The 27,898-nt window shown below is 44.3% G+C and overlaps 1 protein-coding gene across 11 annotated transcripts in view; it reads left to right on the top strand.

Moving 5' to 3' along the window:
* The window catches only part of MTMR3 (myotubularin related protein 3), a 79,201-nt gene extending 51,690 nt beyond the window's left edge, over positions 1 to 27,511 (top strand). For 2 of the 11 annotated variants that reach the window (XM_060250244.1, XM_060250247.1), the window contains 11 exons: positions 5,781 to 5,912; positions 8,583 to 8,694; positions 9,942 to 10,137; positions 10,760 to 10,945; positions 14,179 to 14,349; positions 15,505 to 15,650; positions 15,847 to 17,236; positions 19,974 to 20,084; positions 20,570 to 20,658; positions 22,761 to 22,787; positions 24,884 to 27,511. In XM_060250244.1, coding sequence (XP_060106227.1) covers positions 5,781 to 5,912; positions 8,583 to 8,694; positions 9,942 to 10,137; positions 10,760 to 10,945; positions 14,179 to 14,349; positions 15,505 to 15,650; positions 15,847 to 17,236; positions 19,974 to 20,084; positions 20,570 to 20,658; positions 22,761 to 22,787; positions 24,884 to 25,055 — 2,732 coding nt within the window. In that variant the 3' untranslated portion in view covers positions 25,056 to 27,511. The remainder of the gene's footprint in view (positions 1 to 5,780; positions 5,913 to 8,582; positions 8,695 to 9,941; positions 10,138 to 10,759; positions 10,946 to 14,178; positions 14,350 to 15,504; positions 15,651 to 15,846; positions 17,237 to 19,973; positions 20,085 to 20,569; positions 20,659 to 22,760; positions 22,788 to 24,883) is intronic. The other 9 variants (XM_060250251.1, XM_060250253.1, XM_060250245.1 and 6 more) reach the window with 6 other exon arrangements.
* Positions 27,512 to 27,898: the final 387 nt, after the last annotated feature.

The raw sequence follows: 27,898 nt of genomic DNA on the forward strand, positions 1-27,898 counted from the left end.
TTTTTCGACCCTCTCTCCCCCCCCCCCCCTCTCCGGGCGGATGGAAGGGAAGGAAAAAGAAAAAATTACTTTTAAGAGGTGCGTTCGCTGTTCAGCGAAAATACCCTCTACGGACGGGCACTCTCTTTGCCTCTTTTGTCTCGGGGAATCCCACCGAACAGACTCCTGTGTGCACTGCAGCCAGTTCGGTAAACAGGCGAGGAAGAACCGCGCGGCGAGACTCAAAAGCCACTTGCTAGAGTCGTCTCTACGCCCAGTAATGGCGCAAGCCGCAGCCTCGCAGTCCTCGCCGTCTTCCCTTCTTCTAAAGAAAGTGACTCAGCCGGTTGCTTCCGTGGCACAGACTCCCAGCAAGCATAAATCCGGCAAGCACCACAAGAAGTCTGACGACTCCAAGAAACGGCATCGTACCGAGTCGACCCCGAGAAATCCTTCGACCTCGACTCCGAGGGACCCTTCGACCTCGACTCCGAGGGACCCTTCGAATCCGAAGTCACCCAAGAAACAAAAACTCGTCCACAAGGCACTCGAACCCGAAGCAGTTACTCGACCTCCTCTCGAACCCGTCGTCATAATTCGGCCATCTACACCTCGGCCTGCCTTGACTGCTGCTGCCTCGACACGGACGACCCAGGCTTCGACGTCTACCTCGAACCTGGCCATCACGCCGTTGGAAATTGTGCGCATTAGTTCAAGATCTCCATCAGTGCACGAATCCTTACCAGAGCAAAGCTTAGATACCGAGTCTCCGACTTCGACCAAGAGTCAGCGCCTGGTTTCTGACCGCCTCCGGGACCTCCCTGCGCTACATACGATCACTTCACCTCTGCTAACGAGGAACCCCTCGACCCCGAGAGAACTCCCTCGGCGCCGAGATGATAGATCCCGAAGTGGACGCAGGGGCCATTATTATTATTATTCTCCTTCGAGGTCTAGATCTCCATCTCCTCGCAGGTACCACAGATACTATAGATCGCCCTCCCCCGGCTCCTACAAACATCGCACCCGAGGACACTCTCGAAACCGTGAACATTCCAGATCCCGAGAGAGACCTTATTACAGGGACAGGGATTACTCCCGTGAACGCGACCGCCCTCGGTACCGGGACCAGTCTCCTCATGACTACCAGAGGCTCCGCCTCAATCTTCATCAGCACCGTGATTCTAGGCCTCAACTGTCGTCCCCTATCAATCCGACGCAACCACCTGTACTCGAGCCTTCTGCACCTGAGCAGATCAGAAAAACTCCAGAGGTTGACACCTTAGATGACTCGGAGGCTGAACAATCCGTATCATCAAACTCCTCAGCGTCAAACCTCCACTCACCAGATTCAGACATAGCCAAGCCGGCGGACCTCTCTCCATCCGAGGGCCCTAGGTCTTACCTTGACCTTCTATCCAACATGGTTACATCTCTCAATGTGAAATTGACATCAGACGTCCCGAGAGTCACGGACGTGGTCTACGACCTGGTTCATGCAGACCTCCCTACGGGATCATCCTTTCCTATGCTCCCAGTTCATCTGGAAACTTTAAGGGAAGCTTGGGACAAGCCGGCCTCTGTTCCGCCAACGTCCAAGAGAGTTGAAGCATTATACAAGGTACATGCACCAGAGTCCAAATTCCTCTTCAGCCACCCAGCCCCCAACTCTGTGATCGTCCACTCTTCATCAAAGTCCAAGCAGACCAGACACCCTGTACCCCCCGAGAAAGAGGGTAAGAAATTAGACACTATTGGGAGAAAAATTTACTCCCTCACTACTGCTACCACCAAGATACTTAATTACATGGCATATTTTTCCGCTTATGCCCACAACCTTACAACTCAACTGAGCTCTTTGGTCACAGCCCTTCCGGAAGCTACCCAAAAGCAAGCCAATCATGCCCTTCAGGAACTTTCCAGAGTGAGCAAGCAGCAGATAAATACTGCCTGTCATGCAGCCCAATGCTCCTCCAAGACATTAGCTTCAGCCATTGCCCTGCGCAGACACGCCTGGCTCAGGTGGTCTTCTCTGCAGCCGGACATCAAATTCAAAATTGAGGACTTGCCGTTTGATGGTCTTGGACTATTTAATGCCACAACGGATGACATACTCACCAACGTCGACGATAGCAGAAAACGAGCAAAGCGGCTAGGAGTCAACCTGCCACAATCCACCTCCAAACAAAGACCTTGGAAGCCCAATTACTTCAAAAGCTCCAGATCCCCTCGCCAAAATGAGCCCTGGAGACGCAAGCCTCCCCAGACTAAGCAACCATTCCAGCAGAGGGCTCGCCCCCAGACAGCAAAGAAGACAACACCCACCAATAAGCAGTCTCTTTGACTCTCCTCCTCCTCTCTTTACAACTCCTCACTCAGACATCAGACTGCAGCCGTTCTTCCACAGCTGGGAAACCATAACATCCGACTCCTGGGTACTCTCTATCATTCAAAACGGGTACTCAATAGAGTTCAATTCAACCCCAACTCACCGCAGGTACATCTCTACTCCTCCGTCACCCCATCTTCTCCAAGAAGTAGCAACCTTGCTGGCCAAGGGGGCTATAGAGCCAGTCCCCCCCCAATACCATCGCACCGGGTTCTACTCCCGCTACTTCCTCGTTCCGAAGAGGGACGGGGGCCTGCGCCCCATTCTAGATCTCAGAAAACTCAACCACCATATTCTTCACAAGAAATTTCGGATGGTCACACTCCAATCCATCCTCCCGTTACTCCCAGAATAAGCTTGGATGGCGTCGATAGATCTCCAAGACGCATACTTTCACCTTTCCATCAGCCATCATCACAGGAGATTTCTCAGATTCGCCATAGGGGAGCAACACTACCAATTCCGTGCCCTTCCTTTCGGCCTTTCGACAGCCCCGAGAGTATTCACGAAATGCATGGCGGTAGTAGTAGCGATTCTGAGACAACAGCGCATCTCCATCTACCCTTATATAGACGACTGGCTGGTCGTCGCCCATTCCAAGGAACAGCTCCAGTCCAATGTCTCAGTGACACTGTCCCTACTGGCCACTCTGGGCCTTCAAGTCAACACTTCCAAATCGAACCTAACACCTACTCAATCCATTCAATTTATAGGGGCTCATCTTTCGACTCTGTCATGCAAAGCATATCTACCAGCAGACAGAGCACAACACATCATGTCTCTGGCCAGAGACATTATCCTGCATCGTTCCCAGACAGCTTTCACCTTTCAGAGGATGCTAGGCCTCATGGCCGCCACCACCTCTGTGCTCCTGTTTGCCAAACTGCATATGCGCCCTCTTCAGCTGTGGTTCGTGAGAACCTTTCATCCTCAGCGTCAACATCAGCTCACCGTGCTCACTGTCCCGGCCCACATCATTCCGTCTCTCAAATGGTGGACCGTGCGCCATCACCTTCTCAAGGGAATGTCCTTCATCCGGACCCCTCCATCGGTGATTGTCACTTCGGACGCTTCAAAGTGGGGATGGGGAGCCCATTTAGAACAGCTCACCGTACAAGGCCAATGGACAGAATACGAGCGCTCCCTTCATATAAATTGTCTGGAGTTGATGGCAGTCCACAGGGCCCTGCGGTCGTTCCTTCCATCACTTCACAACAAGCATGTCCAAGTCGCATCGGACAACATTGCAACTGTCTTCTACATAAACCGTCCAGGGGGCACTGCTTCCATCAGATTGTGCAAGAGAGCTTTGAGCCTATGGCACTGGAGCATTGCCCACGGCATTTTCCTATCTGCAGTGCATCTACCCGGAGTCCAAAACGCTCAGGCGGACACTCTAAGCCGACACCCCATCAACGATCGCGAGTGGTCCATCAACCGCCGTCATCTCCTTCCTGTATTTCAGAAGTTCGGTGTGCCGGACATAGATGCCTTTGCAACGCAAGAAAACACTCAATGCCCGCGCTTCTTCACCCGCGGCCAGCCGTTTCCACTGTCAGCAGGGGATGCCTTCCTACAATCTTGGAGCGGCCCAACGTTGTACATGTTTCCACCAATTCCTCTCATTACGAGAGTATTGCAGAAAATCATGACGGACAGTGCCAATTGCATCTTAGTGACTCCTTGGTGGCCACGTCAACCGTGGTTCACCACTCTCTTCCTGCTGTCGCACGGTCTCTTTCACCACTTCCCGCAAGCTCAGGACCTTCTCTCTCAGCAGAGGGGCAGGGTTCTTCATCACAACTCTACTCTCCTCCGCCTTACGGCTTGGAGAATCAACTCCTAACCTTCACACCAGAAGTCCGTCATGTCATACTCAATGCTAGGAAACCTGCTACCAGGAAAGCCTACAACCTCAAATGGAAACGTTTCTCTAAGTACGCTGAATTACATCTCTTTCGACCTGAGTCAGCCAACATCAATCAGATTTTGACTTATACCCTGACTCTCTCCAAGGCTGGACTCTCTTACTCTTCCCTGAAAGTGCACCTGGCAGCTATCTCGGCATTCCATCCATGCATAGACGGCTCCACTGTATTCTCTCACTCCGCCACTAAGGCCTTCTTGAAGGGAATCCTTCACCTTCACCCTCCAATTCGCAAAATACAACCTGCTTGGAGCCTATCTTTGGTCCTCAGCCAGCTAATGAAGCCACCATTTGAACCTATGGCTTCTATCTCCTTACACCTTCTGACGTGGAAGACTGCCCTTCTGGTAGCCATCACTACTGGCAAACGAGCAAGCGACATCTGCGCTTTCAGGGCGGACCCTCCGTACACTATTTTTCACCATAACAAGGTGGTGCTGCGCCCTGATCCCGCCTTCTTACCTAAGGTGGTATCGCCTTTCCATCTTGGGAAACCTTCCGTCTTACCTGCGTTCTTTCAGAACCCTACAGACACGGCCCAGCGCACCCTGCATCACCTGGACGTACGCAGAGCTCTGGCCTTCTACATTGAAAGGACTAAACAGTTCCGAAAAGACAATAGACTCTTTGTCTCTTATGCTACGCATAATCAGGGTGCTAGAATTTCTACTCAAAGATTCTCCAAGTGGATTACCTCCACCATATCTTTATGCTATGAACTGGCTAACCAGCCCGTACCTGAGCACTTGCGAGCTCACTCCACCAGAGCTGTCGCAACCTCAACAGCCTTCTGTAAGGGCGTTCCGATGGAGGACATTTGCGCTGCTGCGGTCTGGTCGTCTCCATCTACCTTCGCCTCGCACTACGCTCTCGACGTTCGTACCCGGCGTGACACATCCTTTGGACAGGCTGTGCTGAGATCAATTTTCGACTGAAGTCACCTGCATCCTATTGTGAGTACAATTCATACTACTTACTCTACTCTAACTTGCAGACTTTCTTTACAGATCCAGCACCCGCCTCCTGCCAGGGAGCTTGCCAGTCACCCATATGTGGGACTGCACAGAGACCACGATGAAGATGGACAGGTTTCTTACCTGTAACTGATGATCTTCGAGTGGTCATCTGTGCAGTCACACATACCCACCCAGCCTTCCCCGCTGCTGGACCTCCACATTCTTGCATCACTGCATTTATATATACCTGCCCGGCGGCTGGAAGAAACTGAGTGGGTTGGGCGCCTTCCCCTCGTCTGGGCATGCGCAGTCGCTGCCCCCTCCCCGGGACGAGGGAAAAGGCGCGCCAAAAATAACGCTTAGGATTGCTTTGAATTCTCCGAGATGGGCTCGATCCTGGCGGATAAACCCATATGTGTGACTGCACAGATGACCACTCGAAGATCATCAGTTACAGGTAAGAAACCTGTCCTTTTGGATAACTGCTATAGAATAACTCTCCCCACCCCACCCCCCACCCCCAATACAGATTCCTCCATGTCAAATGCTTCAGGAGCGGAAAGCTTAGCTATCCAGCCTCAGAAACTTTTGATCTTGGATGCACGTTCTTATGCAGCTGCTGTGGCAAACAGGGCCAAAGGAGGAGGTTGTGAATGCCCAGGTAAGTCACAGTGTTGTGCATATTGTTTGTATTAGTACCTTTATATAGAGATCTTATCTAAATTGCGTCAGTTTGATTAGAGTAGCTGCTTGTAGAGACAGAAAGATGATGAGAAAGGAGGAAAATGCCCTAAAATTTAGAGATCCAAAAATGGAGGATCACTTTAGACCTGGGTTATGTCCATCCTTTTAAGCAACATTACTGAGGCCCAAGTTGTTCATTTGTTCAAACACTATTTATTAGCAATTTTTATACAGTAGTTACATGTTATAAAGAGCATGAGTAAAACAATGATGATGGGAGGTCTAATAATAATAACCAGTAGTGTTCCAAAATAGGCATACTTGGATCAGTGGGCATTTATCACATCATGCAGAAGCACATGGTTGGTGAAATATTTAAAATAGTATGAATGTGATTTTTAAGAATTTACTCAAATGGAAATTATTAGGTGTATTTTGTATAAATGTTGTATTTTTGTCATACAAAGGTACCTTATATTAAGTTATTGGTCCATCTAACCTAGTATTTTCTGACAGCAACAGTTCATGTCTTAGGCAGAGGTCTGTCTTTCCCAGCTTTTTGTACCTCCACTTTAACTGGAGATGCCAGGGATTAAATTTGGACCTTATTACATGTAAAGTATGTGTCGTATTTAGCTATGTGCCCTCCCTGTCTCATATGCATACTGGTAAAGAATCATTGCCAGTAAACATGTAAGAAACATGTTTGTTCTTTGCGCATAGACAAATGCCCATGCATGTTCCAGCTGATGACCTTCTGAAGCCTCTTCTGCTAGATCAGGGGTGGGGAACAGTGACTCTCCAGATGTTTTTTGCCTATAACTCCCATCAGCCCCAGCCAGCATGGCCAATAGCTGGGGCTGATGGGAGTTGTAGGCAAAAAACATCTGGAGAGCCACTGTTCCCCACCCCTGCGCTAGATGATGCCAAAAAGAAACACTGCATTGTTGTAGCAGCGTGACTCACTTTTAGCCTTGCCAGTGCTGACAGGGCTCAAACAGCATCCCGCTGTCCTCCAGGAGAGAGTATGGTTGTATTTGTATGCAGGAAAGGGTGATGATGTTTAGTGGAGTGTCACTGAAGGGCAGCTTGCCCAGGATTCCTAAAACTTGGAGTTGGTCCTGAATATTTAAATTGTGGCTACTTTGAAACTGGCCATCCTAGCCCACGTAAACATATGGAATATGTGTACGTGCGTGATTAAACTTTAGCATACACCCAGCATGATGTGCTCTTAGTAAACCTGATATACTTTGTGTTCTGCTGAAAACAGGTCAGTACTTTTGTGCCGTATTCATTCTTTAGCCTTTTTTACATCTGTGTAAAAAAGAATGGTACTCCCAACAAGGTGCCAGCCTGTCACCCTGTTTAGCATGCATCTTTACTGTAAAGCCATAACAATAACGGTAATCAGTTTTAAAAACACAAGCCACTGTAAAAGTACAACCCAGTGCCACAAAAAACAAAAGCCCAAAAGGACATCATAGTTATATCAAAATTTCTCAAGTTCTGTGATGATATTTCCCCTATACCAAAGAACTACCATGTTTGTATTCTTTCGGTCACTTGGAATATTTGAGATTCCTGCATAGGGTGCAGTGTGTAGATGCAGTTGGTTTGGTACATCTGGTTCAAGGTTATGGTATTAGCTTTCAAAGCCCTGAGCAGTCTGGGACCTACATACCTACAGGACCGCCTCTCCCACTATATCCCTTGAACAGCATTGCTCATCTGAACAGTAGTTCTGGTGGTCCCCAGCCTGAAGGACCAGCATTTAGCCTTGACTAGAGCCTGGTGGAACACTCTCCTGAGTGAGATCAGGGCCCTGCAGGATCTGCTTCAGTTCCTCAGAGCCTATAAAATGGAGATGTTCCGCTGAGTCTTTGGTTGAGGCAATGAGTGTCTCATTTATTCTGACATTCCTTGCTCCACCCCCCATCTGGTATATCTACTGAGGTTGATTGCCCACTACCTGTTTAATCTTGGGCACTTTTGTAGATTTATAGGAGCATGCTCTTAGGTTTACGTGCCACCTTGGTGTATCTAGTGTGTGCCAAATTTTAGAACTGTAAAAGGTTTTGATTGTATTGTGTCTGCGTTTTTAATTGTTGTGAGCTGCCCTGAGCCCTGCAAGGAAGGAAGGCCAGGATAAAAATCTAACAAATAAATACATAAATAATACATCCAGTTAACAGGTGCCACATCCTAGTAAGTGGTGACTGATACAAATGTGTTGCTAAAGAGTTTGAAATTGGGAGGCCCTAGGAATAGTGGCGCTCTGCATCACTCCCCTCTCCCACATCATGTCCCACTGCCAACTAAGGAAGTTATCAGAATTGCATTTTGTGGGGGTAAAATGAGGTTTGAAAGGGATTTTATGGATGGAACCCTATTGTTCCCAGTCTGGTGGATAAATAAGTTCATGTGTTTTCCTTACAGTGTGTTAGAATAGCCCCCTCTTTTCTGTCATAACAATCGCTCTTTGTTTTAATGTTTGGACTGCCTGAGAATCTCAAAGGCTGATGAGATAATAGAGCTTAGCAGGGGCCACAGCTGCTGCCAGCTTGTTTTTATGGTAAAGCTGCTTCATTCATTTAGTTTCTGCTTTGTTTGAAGTAGCTTCTCTTATGCTTCTGCTTTTTAACAGAGTATTATCCAAACTGTGAAGTAGTGTTCATGGGAATGGCAAACATCCATTCCATCCGGAAGAGTTTTCAGTCGTTGCGTTTGCTCTGCACGCAAATGCCAGACCCTGGAAAGTAAGTGGCATCCTTTCTGCTCCCTGTTAGGCTCCAGTGCTGCATTTAATTTTATTTATACATGTATACACACACACCATATATAAGTAAATTTGACATGGTTCTGACCAGTTCACATAGAAATTTTTAGGCAACACATGATAAAGCTTAGACCACATATCTCTACAAAAATCAATTTAAAAACTTACTCTTGCTTTCTTTCGGCTGGTGTCCTCTCTTGTTAAGGAGTTTTTAATACTGTGCTTTCAGTTTCTGTCTGTTAGCAACACTGAGTTGCCTGCAGTGTCCCAGATAAATCTAAAAAAAAATCCTCTTAAAATATTGTAGTGCAACAGATCAGTACCTCCTTAGAAAGTTAAATTAGTTGACGTAGATTACGTGAAACTTTTTCCAGGGCAGTGTATGATTGCTTTCCCTCATGTTTCACAACAGCTATGTGATGATGTATACAGACTTTTGACTAGTGACATTACTATGACCACTAGCTCAGCAACTTTGTTATTTTCTATCTTTAAAGAAATCTTCCCACTAGAAAAGCTTTTGCTTGGAAACCCTGCAGGTTTGCAGTGGGTTGTAAAGTGCACTCCTGCTCAGTTCATAGACTTTCTGACCATTGTTGTTGCAGACAGAGTAACCATGATCCCTCTGTAGTTGCTTGTTGCAGGGAAGGGTCAATAGTGGTAGGCAGTCTGTCTTCACACTGTTACATCCTCTTAAGGAGTTCCTCTAAGAGGTGGTTTTCCCATGTGCAGTTCTATCTTTTGAACAACCCTGTGTAGGTTAAGCAGAGAGATGACTAGGCCAAGGCACCTGGTGAGCTTATAGCTGTGTGGGGTTTTGAATCTGGGTTTTCTTGGACGTGACCTGACTAATCACTACATCACCATTCACTTCCACTTCTGATGTATTGTACTTACCCAAAAGGAAGACTAGGAGGAGGGGTTGTCTTAGGTTCACCTACAAGTAATTATAAGTATGCACTGTAATTAAAAAAAAAAAACCCTCCTAGTGTGTAGAAATTTTAGGTGAGTTGTCTTACATTCAGGGTCATTTTCCTTTTTCAGATAAATACAGGTGATTTACCAGGTCACCCCAGGGATCACTGCATTGAACTATACGGACTCAGTGCAGGTGAAAGATAGGAGGAGTCCTCCAGTGTCTGTTTTAACAGTAATTTAATTTGCTGACCTGAAACTTCATTTTATGATATAAAGAGGCTCAGACTATTCTGCCTTGGTTATCTGCAGCTGGCTGTCAGCTCTGGAAAGCACCAAATGGCTGCAACACCTGTCTGTACTTCTGAAATCGGCACTGCTGGTCGTTCATGCAGTGGACAGAGACCAGCGGCCTGTCTTGGTGCATTGTTCAGATGGCTGGGACCGAACACCACAGATAGTGGCTTTGGCTAAGCTGCTACTGGATCCATATTACAGGACCATAGAGGTTTGTAACAAGGGATGGGAAGTAGTAGCAGAGCTGGGCTGCCTCTGAGTATTACTGGAAAAGATTTTAGTGAGGGTTCTAAAGTATATTTACTATTTAAAATATTGATATTTTATTTCCCTGGGCAGAGAACCAATGCAGAGTAAAAATGGAGAAAAGAGTAAATTTAATGCTGACATTTCAGGGATGTAGGGCATATGTGTAATTGAGTCTTGGAAGAACAAAGCAGGAATCAAGGAGCACCTTTAAGACCAACAAAGTTTTATTCAGAATGTAAGCTTTCGTGTGCTCTAAGCACACTTCATCAGACAAGAGTCTTGGAAGGGCAGAGGTGGCTTTATTGGAAGATAAGGATGGATTTTAGATGCTGTTGATGGTGGCAGAGTCTTGGAACACAATCTAGAAGGAAACAGTTCTATGCAAGCCTCATTGAAATGAATGAGAACAGTCGTTCATTTAATCATGGTTAGAGTACATTCTGGTGGATTGTGTCCTATGTGAAGTAGTTGTCAGGAATGGAAGGATTTTGGATTTTCCACCTGAGATCTCAAAATGTTTTTGGCAGGTCCACTGGAGTGGAAGGGAATTAAATGAGCAGCTCTCATTTCACTGTTTCCCTCAGGGTTTCCAGGTGCTGGTGGAAACAGAGTGGCTGGATTTTGGCCATAAGTTTGCTGATCGCTGTGGCCATGGTGAGAATTCGGATGACCTGAATGAACGCTGCCCGGTGTTTTTGCAGTGGCTCGACTGTGTCCATCAGCTCCAGAGGCAATTCCCTTGCTCTTTCGAGTTTAACGAAGCATTCCTTGTGAGTTGAGTCTGTTTTTCCACACCACATCTAAATCAACAGATGAATATTCTGAATAACCAGGCTGTAGCAAGTTCTCACTTCTCCAGCTATCTTAGTGGCATAGTTCAATAAAATATGTGAAAACTATCTTGACAATCCTCACCAAGCAAAATAGTTCAAATATTAGAGTATTCATCAGAACCTCATTGGAATAGAGTAATTCTTACTCAGACGATGTGGCATGGTATTGCAGCATTGCTTGTGTTTTGAATTTAGAAATTGCCCCAATGCCTCTCATTCACGTGAAATGTGCAAGATAGATGTATCAGAGCCACGTAATTGCGGCTTTGCTAATAGAAGTGCGGAACTGGTTCAGAACATTTATAATTTCTCCTGGATCTTAAGAATAACAATTGCCATCTGTATGTTAGTGACACCTCAGTCCAGATCCCCAGATGATTTCACCAAGTAATTTCATGTAGATATTAGAAAATAGGTGTGTTTGTGGTCGTCCTTTGTGGGATCCCATAGCACAAGTGCCATTGGCTCAGCATCATCTTCTGGTACTGATTAACCAGATAAACCATTGGATCCCCCAAATCCCCACCTTCAGTGAATGATGCAGACGTACATCATGGTCAGTGGTATTAAAGCCATTGAAAGATCAAGGAGAATAAACAGGTTGCACTTCCCAGTCTCTTTCCTGGAGAAGACATTCTCAGGGTGACTTGAGGTGGTTTTAGTTACAAAGCCAGGCCTGAAGCTAAAGCAAAATGGGTCTGAAATTTTTTTAGAAAGCCTGAAGGTATCTTTCAAGCACATTTCCTAAGAAGGGGATAATCACTAGAAGACTATAGTTAAGCTCTTCAGGATCCAATGTTGATTTTTTTTTCAGGGAAAATAACCACCTCCTTCAGGGCAGTTGGTACTATTCCCTGCTTTAAAGAGGCATTTAGTATCTTCTAGACACAACTAGATAATCCCTTTCAGCTAGCTTTCTTTCATGTCAAGATGAGCAAGGGTTGAGCAATGAAGATGCTTGGCAGGTTGTTGAAATCCTCATTCTACAGAAACTGAAATTCATCTTTAAGTAATTGTGATCAGACAGCTGTGGTAATTCTGAGAACTGGCAAATTTGTCTAGTTTAAGACATTGTGGATACAAAAAAAATTATGAGCAAAATGCCTTGCAAGAATCTCACTGTAAGCTCAGTTTGGTGACTATGTGTAGTGGTGAAGTAATCAACTTTGCTGCCATTGCCACCACAGAAAAGGCAAGAAGATGAACCACATTTATTTGAAGTTTTTCTCCTCTTGCACTCAAGCTGTCTGCTAGCCTGTTTTATTGCTCCCAGCTTCGCAGTGAGTCAAGTAGCTGAGCGGGCTCTTCAGGGATAAAAATAGTACTTAGATATTGCCTGGGACATCTCTGTGTTCCGGAAGTTAATCAAATCTCTGTCCTCTCTGATTTTAACTAAACTAGTTATATTTTTACTATTTTTGTGCCCTGACCTGGATAGCCCAGGCAGCCCAATCTCATCAGATCTCAAAAGCTAAGCAGGGCTGATCCTGGCATATACTTGAAAAGGAGACCTCCAAGGAATACCAGGGCTGGGATGCAGAAGCAGGTGATACAAGCCACCTTGAAAAATCTATGACTTCCAGGCATGCAAGCATGTGTGTGTGTGCATGCGCGCACACACACACGCTTTAAAAAATAAATAAAATAATTTTACCATTTTTGCATATGATTTTTAATAACTAGGCAGCTACTAGGGGAACCCCTTCTTAGACACCAATTTTGCTGTAATCAGCACATTTTATTGTATAGTTAGTTAGTTATTACTTTAGCCCTCTCCGCAAGCAGAATCAGGGCAGCTAACAGTAATCTAGAACAACAGTTTTAGGTTACAATTTAAAACAATAAGACTTAATTAAAACTAATTAAAAATTCATGGTGCTACTCCAAAAAATTTTATATAGGCGGGATCATAACTTTTTTCAATCAGCTGTCCATTCTTTTTTTCCCCTGACAGTGATCCTGTGTTGGTTACAATTCTTCGTAATAGATATTGCTCAGCAATATAAAGTGGCAGTTTTCTCCCATTTAGGTGTTATAAGCCTATCGAAATAATTCAGTTTTACAGACTCTGTGGAATTGGGAGAGACCCCACAGGGTCCTCATGGCCTCTGAGAGGGTGTTCCACATAATTGGTGCTGCCACTGAGAAGGCCCTAGCCCATGTAGAGCACAATCTGGCCTCCCTTGGTCCAGGGATAGATAACAGATTTTGTATTCCTGGGGAACATATGGAGAAAAGCAGTCCTTTAGATAGACATCTGAGACTATTACCAGTTGGTAATTCTGGTTTAATATAACTCCCAATATGCTCCTGTTTCTTAATAATTTCACTCCAGTTGAATAAAATAATCTCCAAATTGTATATCCAGCATTCATTTGGAAAAGGGTAATTTTTTTTTCTTCACAAGGATTTCTAACTGTTGACTGTAGGGCCACCTAACCTTTTCTGCAGTTAGAAGAAAGAGAATGCAAACAAATGATAAAACACTCCTAGGCTTTTGTATTCCAACATCTTGTTTCACTTAGCTGTTAAACTGGAATATAAATCTTCTTCCATTGTTGGTATTGAAAAATGAATTGCTTTCTTACCTTTGTTGCCTTAAATTAGCAAATGGAAAAAAGAGTTGTCATGTTGTTCATCTTTAGGCCAGTACACGAATGTAAACGAATTGATTTCTTTGCTCATGCACTTCTGTGAGCATGACTGAGTGGAGATACATCAGAGTAGCCTAGGTGTTACCCCAGTACAGTTTGATGGTAATCAATAACTGCTGTTGTGATTACATCACCAATTTTTCTAGGTTTTATAATTGTATAGTGTGATTCATACAAAGATTTCTCTATATGATCTGTACATGTGGTGTGTGAAAGAAATAAGCAGCCATCTTGCATGTATGAGCTAGTCCTCTAGAAAAAATAGTTTTGTGGAAACTTAAATGCACATTTTGTTCAACATTAGCTTTTGTGGACTTGAACCCACTTTGTTTGATACATGATTGTCCAGAGTAGAAGTTTCCTGGTACAAAATACAAAAGTGGCACATTTTACTACAGCACCTGTCTTCAAAACCATGAAATAAATAAAACTTCAAATGAATGTATCATTCTATGTTTTGTCTTCAGGTGTGAGAGCTTTTCAGGCTTATGTGCTGACACTGTCATTTCTGTGTAGGTCAAGTTGGTGCAGCACACCTACTCTTGCCTTTTTGGTACATTCCTGTGCAACAATGCGAAGGAGAGAGGAGAAAAACACACCCAAGAAAGGACATGTTCAGTTTGGTCTCTGCTGCGAGCAGGAAACAAAGCCTTCAAAAATCTGCTCTACTCCTCCCAATCGGAATCTGTGTGTACCTTTTTAATTCCTTGTGCCAAGTGGAATAGGGTAGTATAGCTGTCAGATTAAGTGGAGGAATGAAAATATATTTAAGGTGAGGCACTTCTAATCTGTTTTGTGGGTTAAAAAATTGTGTCTAAACAGAGTAAGAGAGTCTGCCTTCTGGGAGAATACAACTACAGTATTTATTAACCATTGAACCTATTCAGTGTTGTCAGTTTTTGCACTGCATAGCCAAATTTTCCAGTTGCTAAATAGATGCATAGTGCTGCAGCACTTTGAGAGTAAGTGTGGCACAAAGCCTAACAATATAGGGCCAAATCCAGTGGAAAATCTCCCTGTGCAAGTCTCACTGAAATATATGGGAGCTGCACCCCAAGGTGGTAGTCTGCTCAGGGTATGGCTTGAGAGCACATAACGTAGTTCTATTGTTGAAGTAAAACCACTAGATATTACCTGTTTGGGGAAGCAAACTGAGAATAGAATACAAGTCCCTGTCAGCTCCTCTGGTAAAAGCATAATTCATAAAATAAAACCATTTTGAGGGCATACTGAATTGACTTTTTAGTTGTTAATCTGATTTCGTTTATGGTAACTCCTGTCTGGTTGTTAGTTGCGCTGCTTCTCCAGTCTTTCCAGTCTTCTTCTAAGGTGGTGAAGATTTGTTGCTGCATGCACATGCTGTCTTCTGGCAAGAACGCTGTTATCAGTGGTGGGCAAAGACATTTCAGTGGGAGAGGGGGACAATTTAAAGGCCATTCTTGCATATGTTCTATATGTAATTGCACATTGGTAAGTGACAGGCAATCTTAACAAAGGGACAGCAGCATTCTGCTCTGTCTGGCAAGGTGCTCTGCCCTCCTTTCTGCTGTACTTGAAAGTAAATATAAGAATATTCCTTTCACAGAAAGCCTCTGCGCTTGCCCATTAAGGGAGGTTGAGACCACAGAGCACATGCTTTTCATATACCCGTATTATAACGTGGCATGTAAGGAGATCATCACTCCCATTGATTGAAAAAAAAAATTGAGCCTAACAGAAAAGGCTAAACTTGAGTTTCTTCTATCTGATAGATAGGCGATACTCAGGTTATGGGTATTGCATGGTAGTTAGATAGTAGACTAAATAAATTAAATAAAATTTGTTCTCCTTGTTCTCCTCTAGGTGCTGTATCCTGTGTGCCACGTACGGAACCTAATGCTTTGGAGTGCAGTTTATTTGCCGTGTTCATCCCCTTCTACCCCAGCAGATGATACTTGTGCCCCTTATCCAGTCCCAAACTCCACTCCTGAAGATCAGCCTCTGGGAAGGTGAGTTCAGCATGCTGTTGGTGGTGAAATTTAAGGTAACCAAATCCTTGGCATGTGAGGGAAGTGCTAACTTGTTAGGTAAGTACAGCGGCCTGCTAAAATTTACTGTTTACAAAAGTGATTTTTTTGTTGTGACTGAAGGAAAATGCAATTAATAGTTAAAATGGTGTGTAGCATTTTGTTCTTTCTTCTTCAGGCTTCCAAAGACAAGGTCCTTTGACAATCTGACAACGGCCTGTGACAGCAGTGTACCTACAACCAACCGGCGCAGTAGCGATCCCAGTCTCAATGAGAAATGGCAGGAACACCGCCGTTCTCTGGAGCTCAGTAGCCTTGGGAATCCAGGGGATGATCTCTTTGATGGAGAGAACCTGGGCAAACAAGGCAAGACTCTAGTTGGAGCAGAACTTTCTGTGGCTGCCGGTGTAGCAGAAGGACAGATGGTGAACATCTTGCAGGAGGCCACAAAGGAGGAAGGGGGCCTGGAGGAAAGCATGAGGAGCACTGTGGCAGCAGCAGATAAAGAAGGGGAAGGGGATGTTTCCCAAGATAAAGAAAGCAGGACTGAAAACTTGGGTGGCTATGCTGATAGCACATGTAAAAAGACTGAGAAGGAGGCAGATACTCTTGTGGACAATCCAGTTTCCATCCAGCAGGGTGCTTTTGAACTTCAAGGAGAAGAGAATGAGCATATAGCTGTCCAGAAGCCATCTCAATTGAGAGGACTGCAGTCTGGCTTTTTGGACAACACTGTAAATAGTAGCATTCAAAGAGCAGAGGAGAACAGTGTTAGACTATCTGTAGAAACGGAAAACTCCCATGGTACCCCGCAGCATAGCCCACTGTTGCCTGTCCTGCAGGAGGCAGGAATATCAAACATGGAGAGTTCTACTGAAACCTTAACAGAGAATGGAGTGAAGCCAGAACTGATCCAAAAGGTCTCTTGCCATTGGTTCCATTCCATGGAAAACAGTGCTGATGAACTTCCCCAGACTGTTGAAAGTAGACCTGAGAGGGATGACGTGATAGAACTTCACAGACTGGCAACAAACTTAAACAGGACTCCTAAGATTAGCAACATGCACAACTCGTTGCCTTCACCTTGTGCCTTGACTTTAACTGACTGTAAAGAGGAGATTGTCTGTAATGGGGAGGTAGAGTCTGAGAACAAGGTGACAGAGAAACCTGCAGGATTTAGTGTTACCCAGAAGTACCCTGCGCCAAATGGACACTGTGTGAATGGAGAGGAAGGTAGGATAAAGGTCCCTTTAAGCCGGCAGGTCTCCACAGCTAGCTGCAGTTCTGCTCCATTGCATCTGAGGAACCTGCACCACAAGGGGATTCATTCCATTGCAGGCCGGCACCAGACAGCAAATAGCCCAGACCAGCCTGTTCGTAGCCATCTGGATGATGATGGGATGCCGATCTATGCTGATGTAATTCAGCAGCGCCTCCGCCAGATTGAAAGTGGACATCAGCAAGAGGTGGAGACGTTAAAGAAGCAGGTGCAAGAGTTGAGGAGCCGTTTGGAGAGCCAGTACCTGAACAGCTCGCTACGTTTCAATGGTGACTATGGAGATGAAGTGGTAAGTCAAGAATTCAGTCATTCTGGGTTGTGCCTATGATGCTGTGTAAGGTAAATGTTGTGCAAAGCTACCAGTGCGCCTACATCCACAAAACATGTTCTAGCTATCTTTTCACAGACATGTATGCTAATAATTTGCAGCACAAAAAGGAGTGTTTTGGTGCGCTCTCTTCACAAATGCTTTTCTCTCTAGTTGCCTCGAGGTAATTCTTAATTGTGTCACACAACTGACTAGTGGCTGCTTATAAGCCTGCTTACTGCTTTTTTGGTAGGAGGGTGTGTGTGTTTAAAATTGTTGGTTTTACTCAACAAAGATTGTAAAATCAAACGTGCTTTATTTGGTTGGGGAGGCTGGTGGTCTCCTCAAACCTGTTATAAGAACTTCTGCTTTTATCAGGATAATACACTGAAGCACTGATGCTGTATAGCTATCAATTCATCTCATTTCTGGCTTTGAAACCCACTGAAGTGATAGGAGATTGTGCAACAATTGGGTCTGTTAGGTGGCTCTCACTCAGTGTTTCAGGTATACACACCACCTCATGTCAGTTTTTTGTTTCCTCTTTTCATGTTCACTGGTTGTCTTTCAAAAGAGCACTTGCTGCCATCAGTTTCACTCTGGTGGTGACTTAAAGGCAGACACATCTGTGAGTAAATATACAGGCATTTATGACCATCCCAAATGTGTAGAAAACGTGTGGCAGCACTTGGGGGGGTGGGTGGTGGGTGGGACGGAGGGTAAATCATCATGTATGATGAGCAGTTAAACAAGAGTTCTGAGTGCTGCAGAAGTTCTCCAGTGGAGAGCCAATGATTGACAGGAATTGGATCAAACCCATTCTGCACACTGGTACTGTCCAGATATCTGACGTTATTGTTATCTGTGCTAAACATGCCAAGAGGCCAATCTGCAGTACTGTGTGCCGGTGATACAACCACCACTGTACCCACAATATTGGGGCAGTGTTGACATCAGAACTTTAGGTTGTATTGAGCTTCGTACTTTTTGTTGGGTCCTTTGGTTTCATACTGGAATGTGGCATTGCCTTCATTTTTTTGTATCTGGACTCAGAAATGCCAGAATAGAATGCAAGGTGTGAATTCCCAGTCATAGCTGGGAACAAGCACTTGTTATATTATGTGATCAAATAATCTGTAAGCAAAGATAGGTGAATTTCTTTTAAAGAATGTTTCTTCTGAGGACTGAAAATGAGCTCTGGTTTTAATTTCTTTCCTTTGGTCTTGTAACCCAGAGGGGTAACCCAAAGAGATTATTAAGAACAGATAGATTCAGGTCTGGTAGCACCTTAGAGACCAACAAGCTTTTCAGGGTATAAACTTTCTGAGACTCAAAGCTCCCTTTATCAGATACTCTTGAAAGCTTATTACGCCGCCGCCCCCCAAAAAATCTTGTTGGTCTTTAAGGTGCTACTGGACTCTGATTTAGCTTATCTACTGCAGAGCAGACCAATACCACTACCCTCTGAATTTATCTTATTGAGAACAGATCTTTTAAAAAGCAATAGAGCTCAAACTATAGTTTAACAGGAATGACTGTGGAAATTATGAAGTTCTTAGAACTCCTTGTTTGCTGTCAAGGAGGCACCAGCAACATGCGAATCAGTGAATGCCATTCTGCCTTTTCATATCTAGAAACTCCTGATTGGCCCACTATTGCTGTAAAGTGCTTGTCTTACAGGAGGCAGCATGGAGTATATTCTTTTGCATGACTCTCTGACAGGCAGCATCCACAGAGGAGAGTGTGTTAACTGTATGCAACTGGGAACAGCAGCATCTGTGAATGCTGGCTTAGGAAGTGCCTGAGCAGTGGTGGACCCAGCTCACAGAGTACGCAAATGGAACAAACTCCCAAGACTGTTCTCACTCTCACCAATGATGTGTTCACTCTTGCTATCAGTAGAAATGCCTCATGCACTCCTTCAGCTGTCACTCTTCATTGCCTGACCAAAATTGCTCAGAGTTTTACCTAGAGGGAAATTTATACACCACCACTGATTCTGCCCTCCCACACATGTACTTGCTGCCATCCGGTTTCCATGCATGATCTCTGTGTATACCAAGAGGCAGGCTTTCTTGGACTGGATTAGGACATACCCTCGACTTCTTCCTTGAGCTGGTTTTTCTCGTGCATCCACATTGAATGTTTTCATGTTCAAGGCTGGTCTGCTCTTTTGCTTCAGATTGGTTCAGGAAAATCTTATTCCTTTGGGTGCCCTTGAACTATTATAGACTTGGGTGGGGGATCATCCTGTGAGAAGGGAATGAACTTCAACCTTGGAATATTGTGGCATGAGAGGAGTTCGTCTTGGTGGAAACCAGAGGATCTGCATTGGGTGTTAAAGAGCTTACCATTGGAGGTTTTACATTCTGTTGTGTCTCTGTATATCCATTTGCACCTTTGCCATCCCTGAAATGTATTTACTACATGAAGACAAGATGGATAGAGTAGATAACAGGTGTCCCTTAGTTTCAGCACCTGAATCTCTATCAACATGGTGAAACCTTGAAAGTGCTCCAGCTAAAATCGCTTAAGATAGGGTTCTTACCTGCAACATCTTTGTTTCAACATGAAAAATAGTAGAAGTGGCTGGTGGCATCCCCCCCCCCCCCATAATCTTTTTAGCAGGAATGTGCAGATTCCCCGCTCTCAGCTGTCTAATCCATTTTGCATAGAATTTGAGACTAGGTTCTGTTCAGCTGTGTTTGTTTACCAACAGACTTCAATACCTGACTCGGAAAGCAATCTGGATCAGAACTGCTTGTCTCGCTGCAGTACAGAGATTTTCTCTGAAGCCAGCTGGGAGCAGGTGGATAAACAGGACACAGAGGTACAGGCAAAATACATCTCCGTGGCCTTCCTCTCCCTTTTCTTACATCAGCACATTATACTAATGATCTGGCTCATATATATCCCTTCAGCTCTAACACTGGTCTTTGTAAATCTTGCCTTTTGTTCCTGTTCCTAATACTTTGTTTCCATGCTTGGGCCCCCCTGTTAGCACCTGTCTCTGGACTCTCATTAAGAAATTATGACTAATACATGCAGTATCAGTGTATTTGGCTTCTGTAGCTTTTAACAGTACAAAGAAATTGGGGGACTTGGCTGTGATTTCCCCCTCCCCCCCCCCCCCCCCCCCCGTGGCTGGTAGAATTTGGTGTTTGGGTTACACTGAAAGATTTTAATCTTTTATTCTTTTGCAGTAATCAGTGTCTGCTGTTTGTTGCAAATCATGAGATTGCCTTCTTTTTTATTTTTATATTTATTAAAATTTCACTACATTAGTTTGTCTAAAGCTATCTCTTGTGTTTTTAGGTGACACGGTGGCTTCCTGATCACTTGGCTGCACACTGTTACGGCTGCGACAGTGCATTCTGGCTTGCTAGCAGGAAGCATCACTGCAGGTAATGTGTGCTACAGGCAGAACAATGTGATGAGAATGTTGCTGATAAGTCAGGTAGTAATCTTGCCTTGGAGGGATTCCTGTTCCTTTTAGCCAGCACTCTTCCTTGGTAGAGCTTGTCCCCAGTCACAACTATATATCTTTTGTTGCAGAGAGTATAAGCCCCTGCTAGAAAAAGCAGTACTGCAAGGGCAGTTGAATTTCATGTTGTTTGCATCTGTTTCATGTCTCTTATGGAAATCAGCTTTTTCCTTCCCTGGGCTATGACAGAAGCAATTTGCTCTATTCAGGCTACAGGAGTATTTAGAAATATCCTGCCCATTTTCATTTCTTCCAACACGATGATAAAATAACACCCTGGCATTTATATAGGATATTTTCAATTGCTCAAAGTGTTTTTGTTCATAATTCAATTAATCCTTATAACAGTCCTGCAAGGGAGATCAGTACTATTATTCCCTTCTCCCTCCTCCTTGAAGCTATTGGATTGAGACAGAGAAATGGTAGTTTGCCTGTGGTCAGCTAGAGAACAACACACACCCATATGCATTATTTGGCACATGGGGGAAAGCATACCTGTACCCCTTTGTTATCTATGTGCGTGGCTCTTCCCCTCTGGGGCAAACATGAGATGAGAGGGCTGTAATTAAAGATGTGCTGATCCCCTTCATTTTATAATTGATTCAATCAGGGCTGCCCCAAAATGTGCTAGAACCTGGGGCAGAAAATCCATTTGGTACACCCACTCCCTCCTTGTTAACATGAGGCTCAGCCCACTGGATATTTCTGTTTGCGCCTATTCCCACTGAAAGGAACGAAATGTGCAAAAGAGCAGTGCTGTTTCAGAGAACTTCCCAGTGACTTGAGTCCCATGAAAAAGATTCTTCTCCCCCACTGCCTCATTTCTAGCACCCAAGTTCTGCTGCCTGTGCATCTTTTTCACCTTGCTGGAGCCGCACTGCTTTCTTTCTAGTCAGTTGAAAAATTAATACTGTAATGCACTTCCAAATGTCTATATTTGGCAGGGACAGGTCTTGTTTTCTCTGATCTAAAGTACTCTGTGAATGCTATATGTTTGTGATGCTTTTTGTATGTGCCAAAGGGACTTGAGAAGGTTGTCCCTCTGCTTATATTTTAGTAGGTTGACTTGTTTCACGGTGTCCTGCTGACTTATATTATGTTTGCCATTGGGCAGTGTTGTCTCGTTTTTATAATTTTTTCTTCTTAAATTCATTCTGCTGATTAGCATCTGGGTAGTTGCTGTGCCTTATACTCAACTTTTTTGAACGCAAGGTAACCCTCTAATACACACAACTCCTGGACTAAAATACTATAGAAAAGAATTTTTGCACAGTGTTGGAAACTCCCTTTTTGTTGTTTGAAATCAGAATCATATTATCCTTGATGTTTGAGAACACTTATAAGGAACAAGTAGACCTTAACAGTTTATTAAATTTGGGTTGTCACATCTGATCTCTTAATAGTCAAAACAGTGTTTCCAAAACAGCTCCCTTAATAGTCAGAACCAGGGCTTTTTTGTAGCAGGAACTCCTTTGCATATTAGGCCACACACCCCTGATGTAGCTAATCCTTCTGGAGCTTACAGGGCTTTTAGTACAGGGCGTACTGTAAGGTCCAGGAGGATTGGCTACATCTGGGTTGTGTGGCCTAATAGGCAAAGGAGTTCCTGCTACAAAAAAAGCCCTGGTCAGAACAGTGTTTTCAAAACTTTTTATTCCCAAGGCACATTTTCCCCCTTCATCCATAGTGGAGGGAGTCCTGAAGGTGAATTACTCCTCAGTGGAGCCCACCCAGTTTGTCTCTGTGTATATCACTGTTCTGGACATTGGAAGTCTTACCCAAGGTATTTAATCATAAAGAGATGCATTAGGCAGAAGCATCCTCTGTGACTGGTACTGTGGTCATTACTTCTCACAGTGCACTAACTGTTCTTTTACAGCAGTTTTTAAAAAAAAAATAGTTGTAACAAAAAATCATTTATAAACTACCCTCTGTAAGACTGAAGGAAAAACTATCTTGCCATTCATTTTTAAATTTCTTCAGTTTAGTCTCCCCTCTGAGCTTTCTCTCCCCTCCTTGCAGGGACCCTGAACGTGTTGATCAAACTTGGTGAGCATTTGCAACAGCCTCTGTTGTCTGTCCGCATTTCTCTGATAACCTCTCCAGACTAACTTTCTCCCCTATGCTCCCTTTGCCCATACATAAAAGTAGTGAAGCCTGAGGTGAATGGCAACAGCCTGCATAGTGTGATTCAGTCCATGGCCACTGGATCAAGCATCTCTTCCCACAATAAATTATATAATCCAGCCTTTTGTTTCATATTCCTCACCAAGTATGTTCTGTGAGCAGTGGGGAGTGCTTCTCTTGTAACAGCAGGCAATGAGTTTATATTTAGGAATCACAAGAATAATTCTTGTTGATATTAGAGAGGTCTGGTGGTGGTTCTTGAGCAGCCTGATGATGAGAGAGAGTAAAAGCGTTGTGGAGTTTTTTTAGCTGACAGGCCCAGGCTAGTATGGATAGCAGTTGGGGCAAGGCAGCGTGGGTATGTAGGATCTTTGCTTGTCAAGTGAAGTGCAGTCTCTGAGCAGGAGCATAACTTTTACAGTTTGCTCCAGGATTCTGGTAGAGAAAAATGAAACAAGTGAACATGAATTTTGGAACGGGACCAAATTGGACCATATGGGTTGTGACACTTTGGACAGGCTGTGTGAGGAGCCTGAGGACAAATAGTCCCTACCTGACATTTAAAAACAGAGATACTGAGGCAGAAGGTTCCATACATGGACTGTACTGTTCAAAAATATTCATGAGCTTCTCTCAAAACAAATATTAGTCCCTAGCAAGTATATGCTGTAATTTATCATCCCTTCAGAATCAGTGCCACAAGGACACTGGAATGGCTTTTTCATAATGCTTTTTTAAAATGCTCACTGCACTCAAGTTTTCACTCCTGCTGTTTCTGTTGAAGTCCATAAGAAGACTTTCAAATTTACTGCCCAGGTCTAGCCTGAGTATGTTTCCTAGAGGCTGCCTTGCCAAGCTAGAAGGGTCAAGCTGAGAGATGGAAGATGGAGTGTGGGGTGTCCCTTTGCTTGGTTGCCATTGCACTAATTACTAGCATAAAGAAATCACATTGTGGCACTGGAGCTTTTAAATCAAGGCTGCATGAGATACGTCATCAGATATTTCTCTCCATAAAACCTGCCGATTGCCTCAGACCTCCCTCCATCAGTCAATACAGGTACAGAATGCTGAAGTGGAACAGATGCAAGTTGTCAGCTTTTGTGTGTAAAAAAAAATAACAACTTGCAAAAGCTCAACAATTAACTTGTGAAAAGTGCATAAGTTTGATTTAATGCTTGCCTAGATTTGGAGGACAGCAACCTTCTGCTTTGTCACTTTAAGCTGATCAGAATCCCAGTTTGGGGGAGAGGATATGACAGCAAAAGTGTGGGATTGCAATTTCTAGTTTGTGACACACTCTCACTCTCTGTTATGTACACATGTGCGCGCACATATCCCTTTCTGCTGAAGGTGCATGTGCTCGTATGCTCCTGCTGACTGACACCTGACAGGAATGTGTTGACTGTTTTATCATTCAAGGCATATGGGCTGTGTCATCTCTGGCTGCTCACCTGTGTGGCTTTGCATGGTCCTTGTTGACTTGCATACTCTCCGTGCTGAAGAATGGTGCTGCTGTAGTTCCTCTGGTTTACAGCTGGGTCAATATGTTGCTGCTGTATATTTTTGTAGTAGTGACCAGACTGCCAATTTTCAGGTTTGATCCTAATTTACTTCTCTTCCTTTAACCCTTGCAAAGCATTAACCAGGAGAAATGTGGAGGAGTAGCTGAAGTGTTCCAGTGCACCCATTACATGGTGGACAAGATCTCAGTAGCTGAAAGTTTAAGGGTTATAATCCTTTTTCTCCTTCCAGGTCCTCACTCCTGCTTTGGGCTGGCATCATAGCAACATCACCATCCCATAGTGCTCTGATCCACTGCAAGTTGTGGGAGGGAAGGCTCTTCCCTTCCTCTGCTCAAGTTCTGTTCTCTGCCAGCTAGCACATAGACCAGTGGGTTGCTCACCACCACCCCTTTTTTGTTGCAAGCAATACATTACTCTTTGTCCTGCTGTTGTGTAAACTGCGCTCCTGAGTTGCAAATTTATTTTAATTTCTTTTCTTCCTGTTCCTGACTGAAGGAATTGTGGGAATGTGTTTTGCTCCAGCTGCTGTAACCAGAAGGTGCCGGTCCCCAGCCAGCAGCTCTTCGAACCAAGCCGGGTCTGCAAATCCTGCTACAGCAGCTTGCATCCTAGTAGCTCCAGCCTTGATATTGAACTGGACAAGCCTATTGCTGCCACTTCAAACTGAAGCTCCAGCCTGGAAGGAAGCTGGGGGAGAGGCTGCCACCTCTGCCCTCAAAGTGGACATGCGCATCCTCGACTGGAGAGGCCGTGCACTTTGGAGTGGGGAGTACGGAACACTGCTCAGAGGGGGAGAGGGTGTGAGGATGTATTGGTGGAGTGTGGAAATCTTTCCTTTCCATCTGTTGCTCCCCATTTCCTTCTCATCCTACTTGTGTGTTATATTGTGTTGATTTTGCTGAAAGACTGTGAAAAGAGGGCTGGGCCTGGAATCTGTTTCTCCCACAGGCATTTTTGCTGCCCTGCTGTTGAACTGTGCTGCAGACAGATAAATCCTGTCTTACCAAGATGAGAGTAGGTGCAATCAGTCCAGGGACATTGTGAATACCTGTAGTATCAGTGCTAGTGCTTTCAGTCACTCCTGTTACTTCCTAACAACAAACTGCTGTTTGGGAAGTCATTGCTGCTAGAAGAAGTGGAAGCTGCCTTCTCAAGAGAACTCTCTCCCTCTCTGTTCTTAGAGCGGGTTTAGTTATCCTTGCTGCATGAAAAATGGGGGCTGGTTGCAGATCACCTCATCAGGCAATTCTTTGCCATTGTTGGCCAACCTGTGGCTTGGAGTGGGAAATGTCAGGACGCTTTGGCTAAAGGAAGTATGAGCTTGTTTAGGAAAGTGCAAGGGAAGGTGATTGGGCAGGCCATCTGTTCACAGAGTGGTTTTTTTAAACTGGTGCCTCTATGTAGGACTCTGTACATGCACCCTGTTTTAAATAAATTGGTGGCTGGGCTTGTTAGAACCTGTTAAGCATCTTGCCTTGCCCTGCTTTTAAAGATTGGTTTACACAGGAGGCTGCATGCAAAGTTGGCCTGCATAATGTTGTTGGTCAGATTCTCCCTGTCACGCTTTTATGCTGAGCAGAATTTCCCAGAAAAGGAGGAGAGCTGCTGGCCAGGGAAGATTGGTCTTCTGAAGCCCGCAAAGTGAGGCACTTTTTCTCCCAGTTTTGCTCCTACACAAAAAATCTCATATTTAAGGATATGACTGGACCAAAACAACTTTTAAAGCTTCCCTTATATTAAAATCACTTTTTAAATGTCGCCCTGTTAAGGTTTGACAGTGTGCTTACATTTATGGGGTTTATATTGGCCTACTTGCCCCACTTTTAATCTGCTTGATAGCTGGAGTGACATTATAATGCCACTTTCCCCCGTTTGTTGTCATAGCTAAGCTGAAGTGGTTTCTGCCTAATGTCATCGATTAATGATGTGCCTCTACCCCACCATCCCCAAAATTTGGATTAGTCTGCATGTTTCCATACTACACTGTTACTTCTTGGGATGGCATCGATGTAGTAGCTTCTCCTGGTAAGCTTGATGCAGTAATACTCTGCACAGCTTTCTTGTGAATTGTGCTAGTAGTTTTCACATCAGAGCCAGTAGTTGCCACAAAGATGGCATGAAAACTCTTCACATGGCGTGTCTGAACTGCGCAGGAAGAAGAGCCACCACAGGGAGGTCATTTCATGCAGCAGTAGTGTCATGAATGCGTGGACCAGGTTTAAGAAAAGAATCTGCAGACAAAGAATCTACAGCAAGGATAGGACTTTTTGCCTTTTGTGTAATGTAACAGTGATGGCTTTCTGAAGTGAAATTCATAAGGCTGAGATTGTCTTGGGATATCGGATAGATCCATGGAAAGGGTGTGTCAGCATGTGACTCCGATGTCTGAATTGTTCAGGTTGTTTGAGAAAGGAGGTGTTTTGGGTGGGGGGTGCAAACCAGGATCCCAGAAGGCTAGTGTAGAAGAGCCTTTTTATAATTAAGGCAGTCGTAAGGTCTAGCATCTTGCCATTTTTTTACTTCTTCTGATAGGGAGGATTGGTGCAGATTTCAATTTGGACTTTTTAAAATATCAAATTAAATTATTGGGGGTTATGCAGCAGTGCATAGAATTTCTATAAAGGTTGCAATTTCAGGTACAGCAGAGACTGTTGGAACGGGAAATGGGAGAAAGTACAGATTTTTTTTCTGTATTTGTCCATTAATGTTGGGGGGGGGGGTTATTTTGGAGGGGAATGGGATTGCATTACACACGGATGGCTGTGTGGTTTTCTGGTACAAATAGATGGTGAGAACAAAGTCTGATATTTTGCAGTTCATAATGACAGGTGCCAAGAGGTTCTGATACGGGTTTTTGGGGTCTGTGATGTACAGTGTGAATAAACGCTTGCAGCTCTTAGTCTTTTTTGATGAATGAAGCACTTTTTTATTAATATTTTTCTTTGTATGTAAAGCAGGAAACTATCTCTACATAGCTGTATATATATATAACCCTTTCTTTCCTAAAGAGGAGCAGAGTTGCTCCTTTATATTTTTCATTTTTTTGTCAAAGCAAGACGTAAATACTTTAGAATTGTTAAATATATAAATAAAAGTAAATAAAGTTTAGAGTTTTGCATGGGAGCATTTGCTGACCTGCTTCCTACTTTTGATTTGCCCTTTCCTGGGTCAGAAAGCTCGCCTGGTATTTGGTGACAGTGTGTGCTCTTGGTGCCTGCTTCCCTGAAAGTGACATGCCTTTGAGAACAGTAGCACAGAAGACCCAGGTTGCTGCCTTCAGAAGCCAAGTTGATTGGCTGAGGTTTTCTGGTATAAAAAGCCCCACTGTTTGTTTTTTGCTTAAGAACCAAAGAGCATTTTAATTCTTCTAATTTCTCTGTCCATTTTAATGGCCATTACATTTAAAAGTTGGCCCAAAGGTTCCCCCCCCCCATCCCAAACAATCCAAAAGTACATGGAGAGCAAGAGTTAAGTTTCTGACAGCTTAAATCCTGCTATGCCTCAGTGTAG

The sequence above is a fragment of the Heteronotia binoei genome, chromosome 11 (assembly GCF_032191835.1).
Source record: "Heteronotia binoei isolate CCM8104 ecotype False Entrance Well chromosome 11, APGP_CSIRO_Hbin_v1, whole genome shotgun sequence".
Lineage (NCBI taxonomy): Eukaryota > Metazoa > Chordata > Lepidosauria > Squamata > Gekkonidae > Heteronotia > Heteronotia binoei.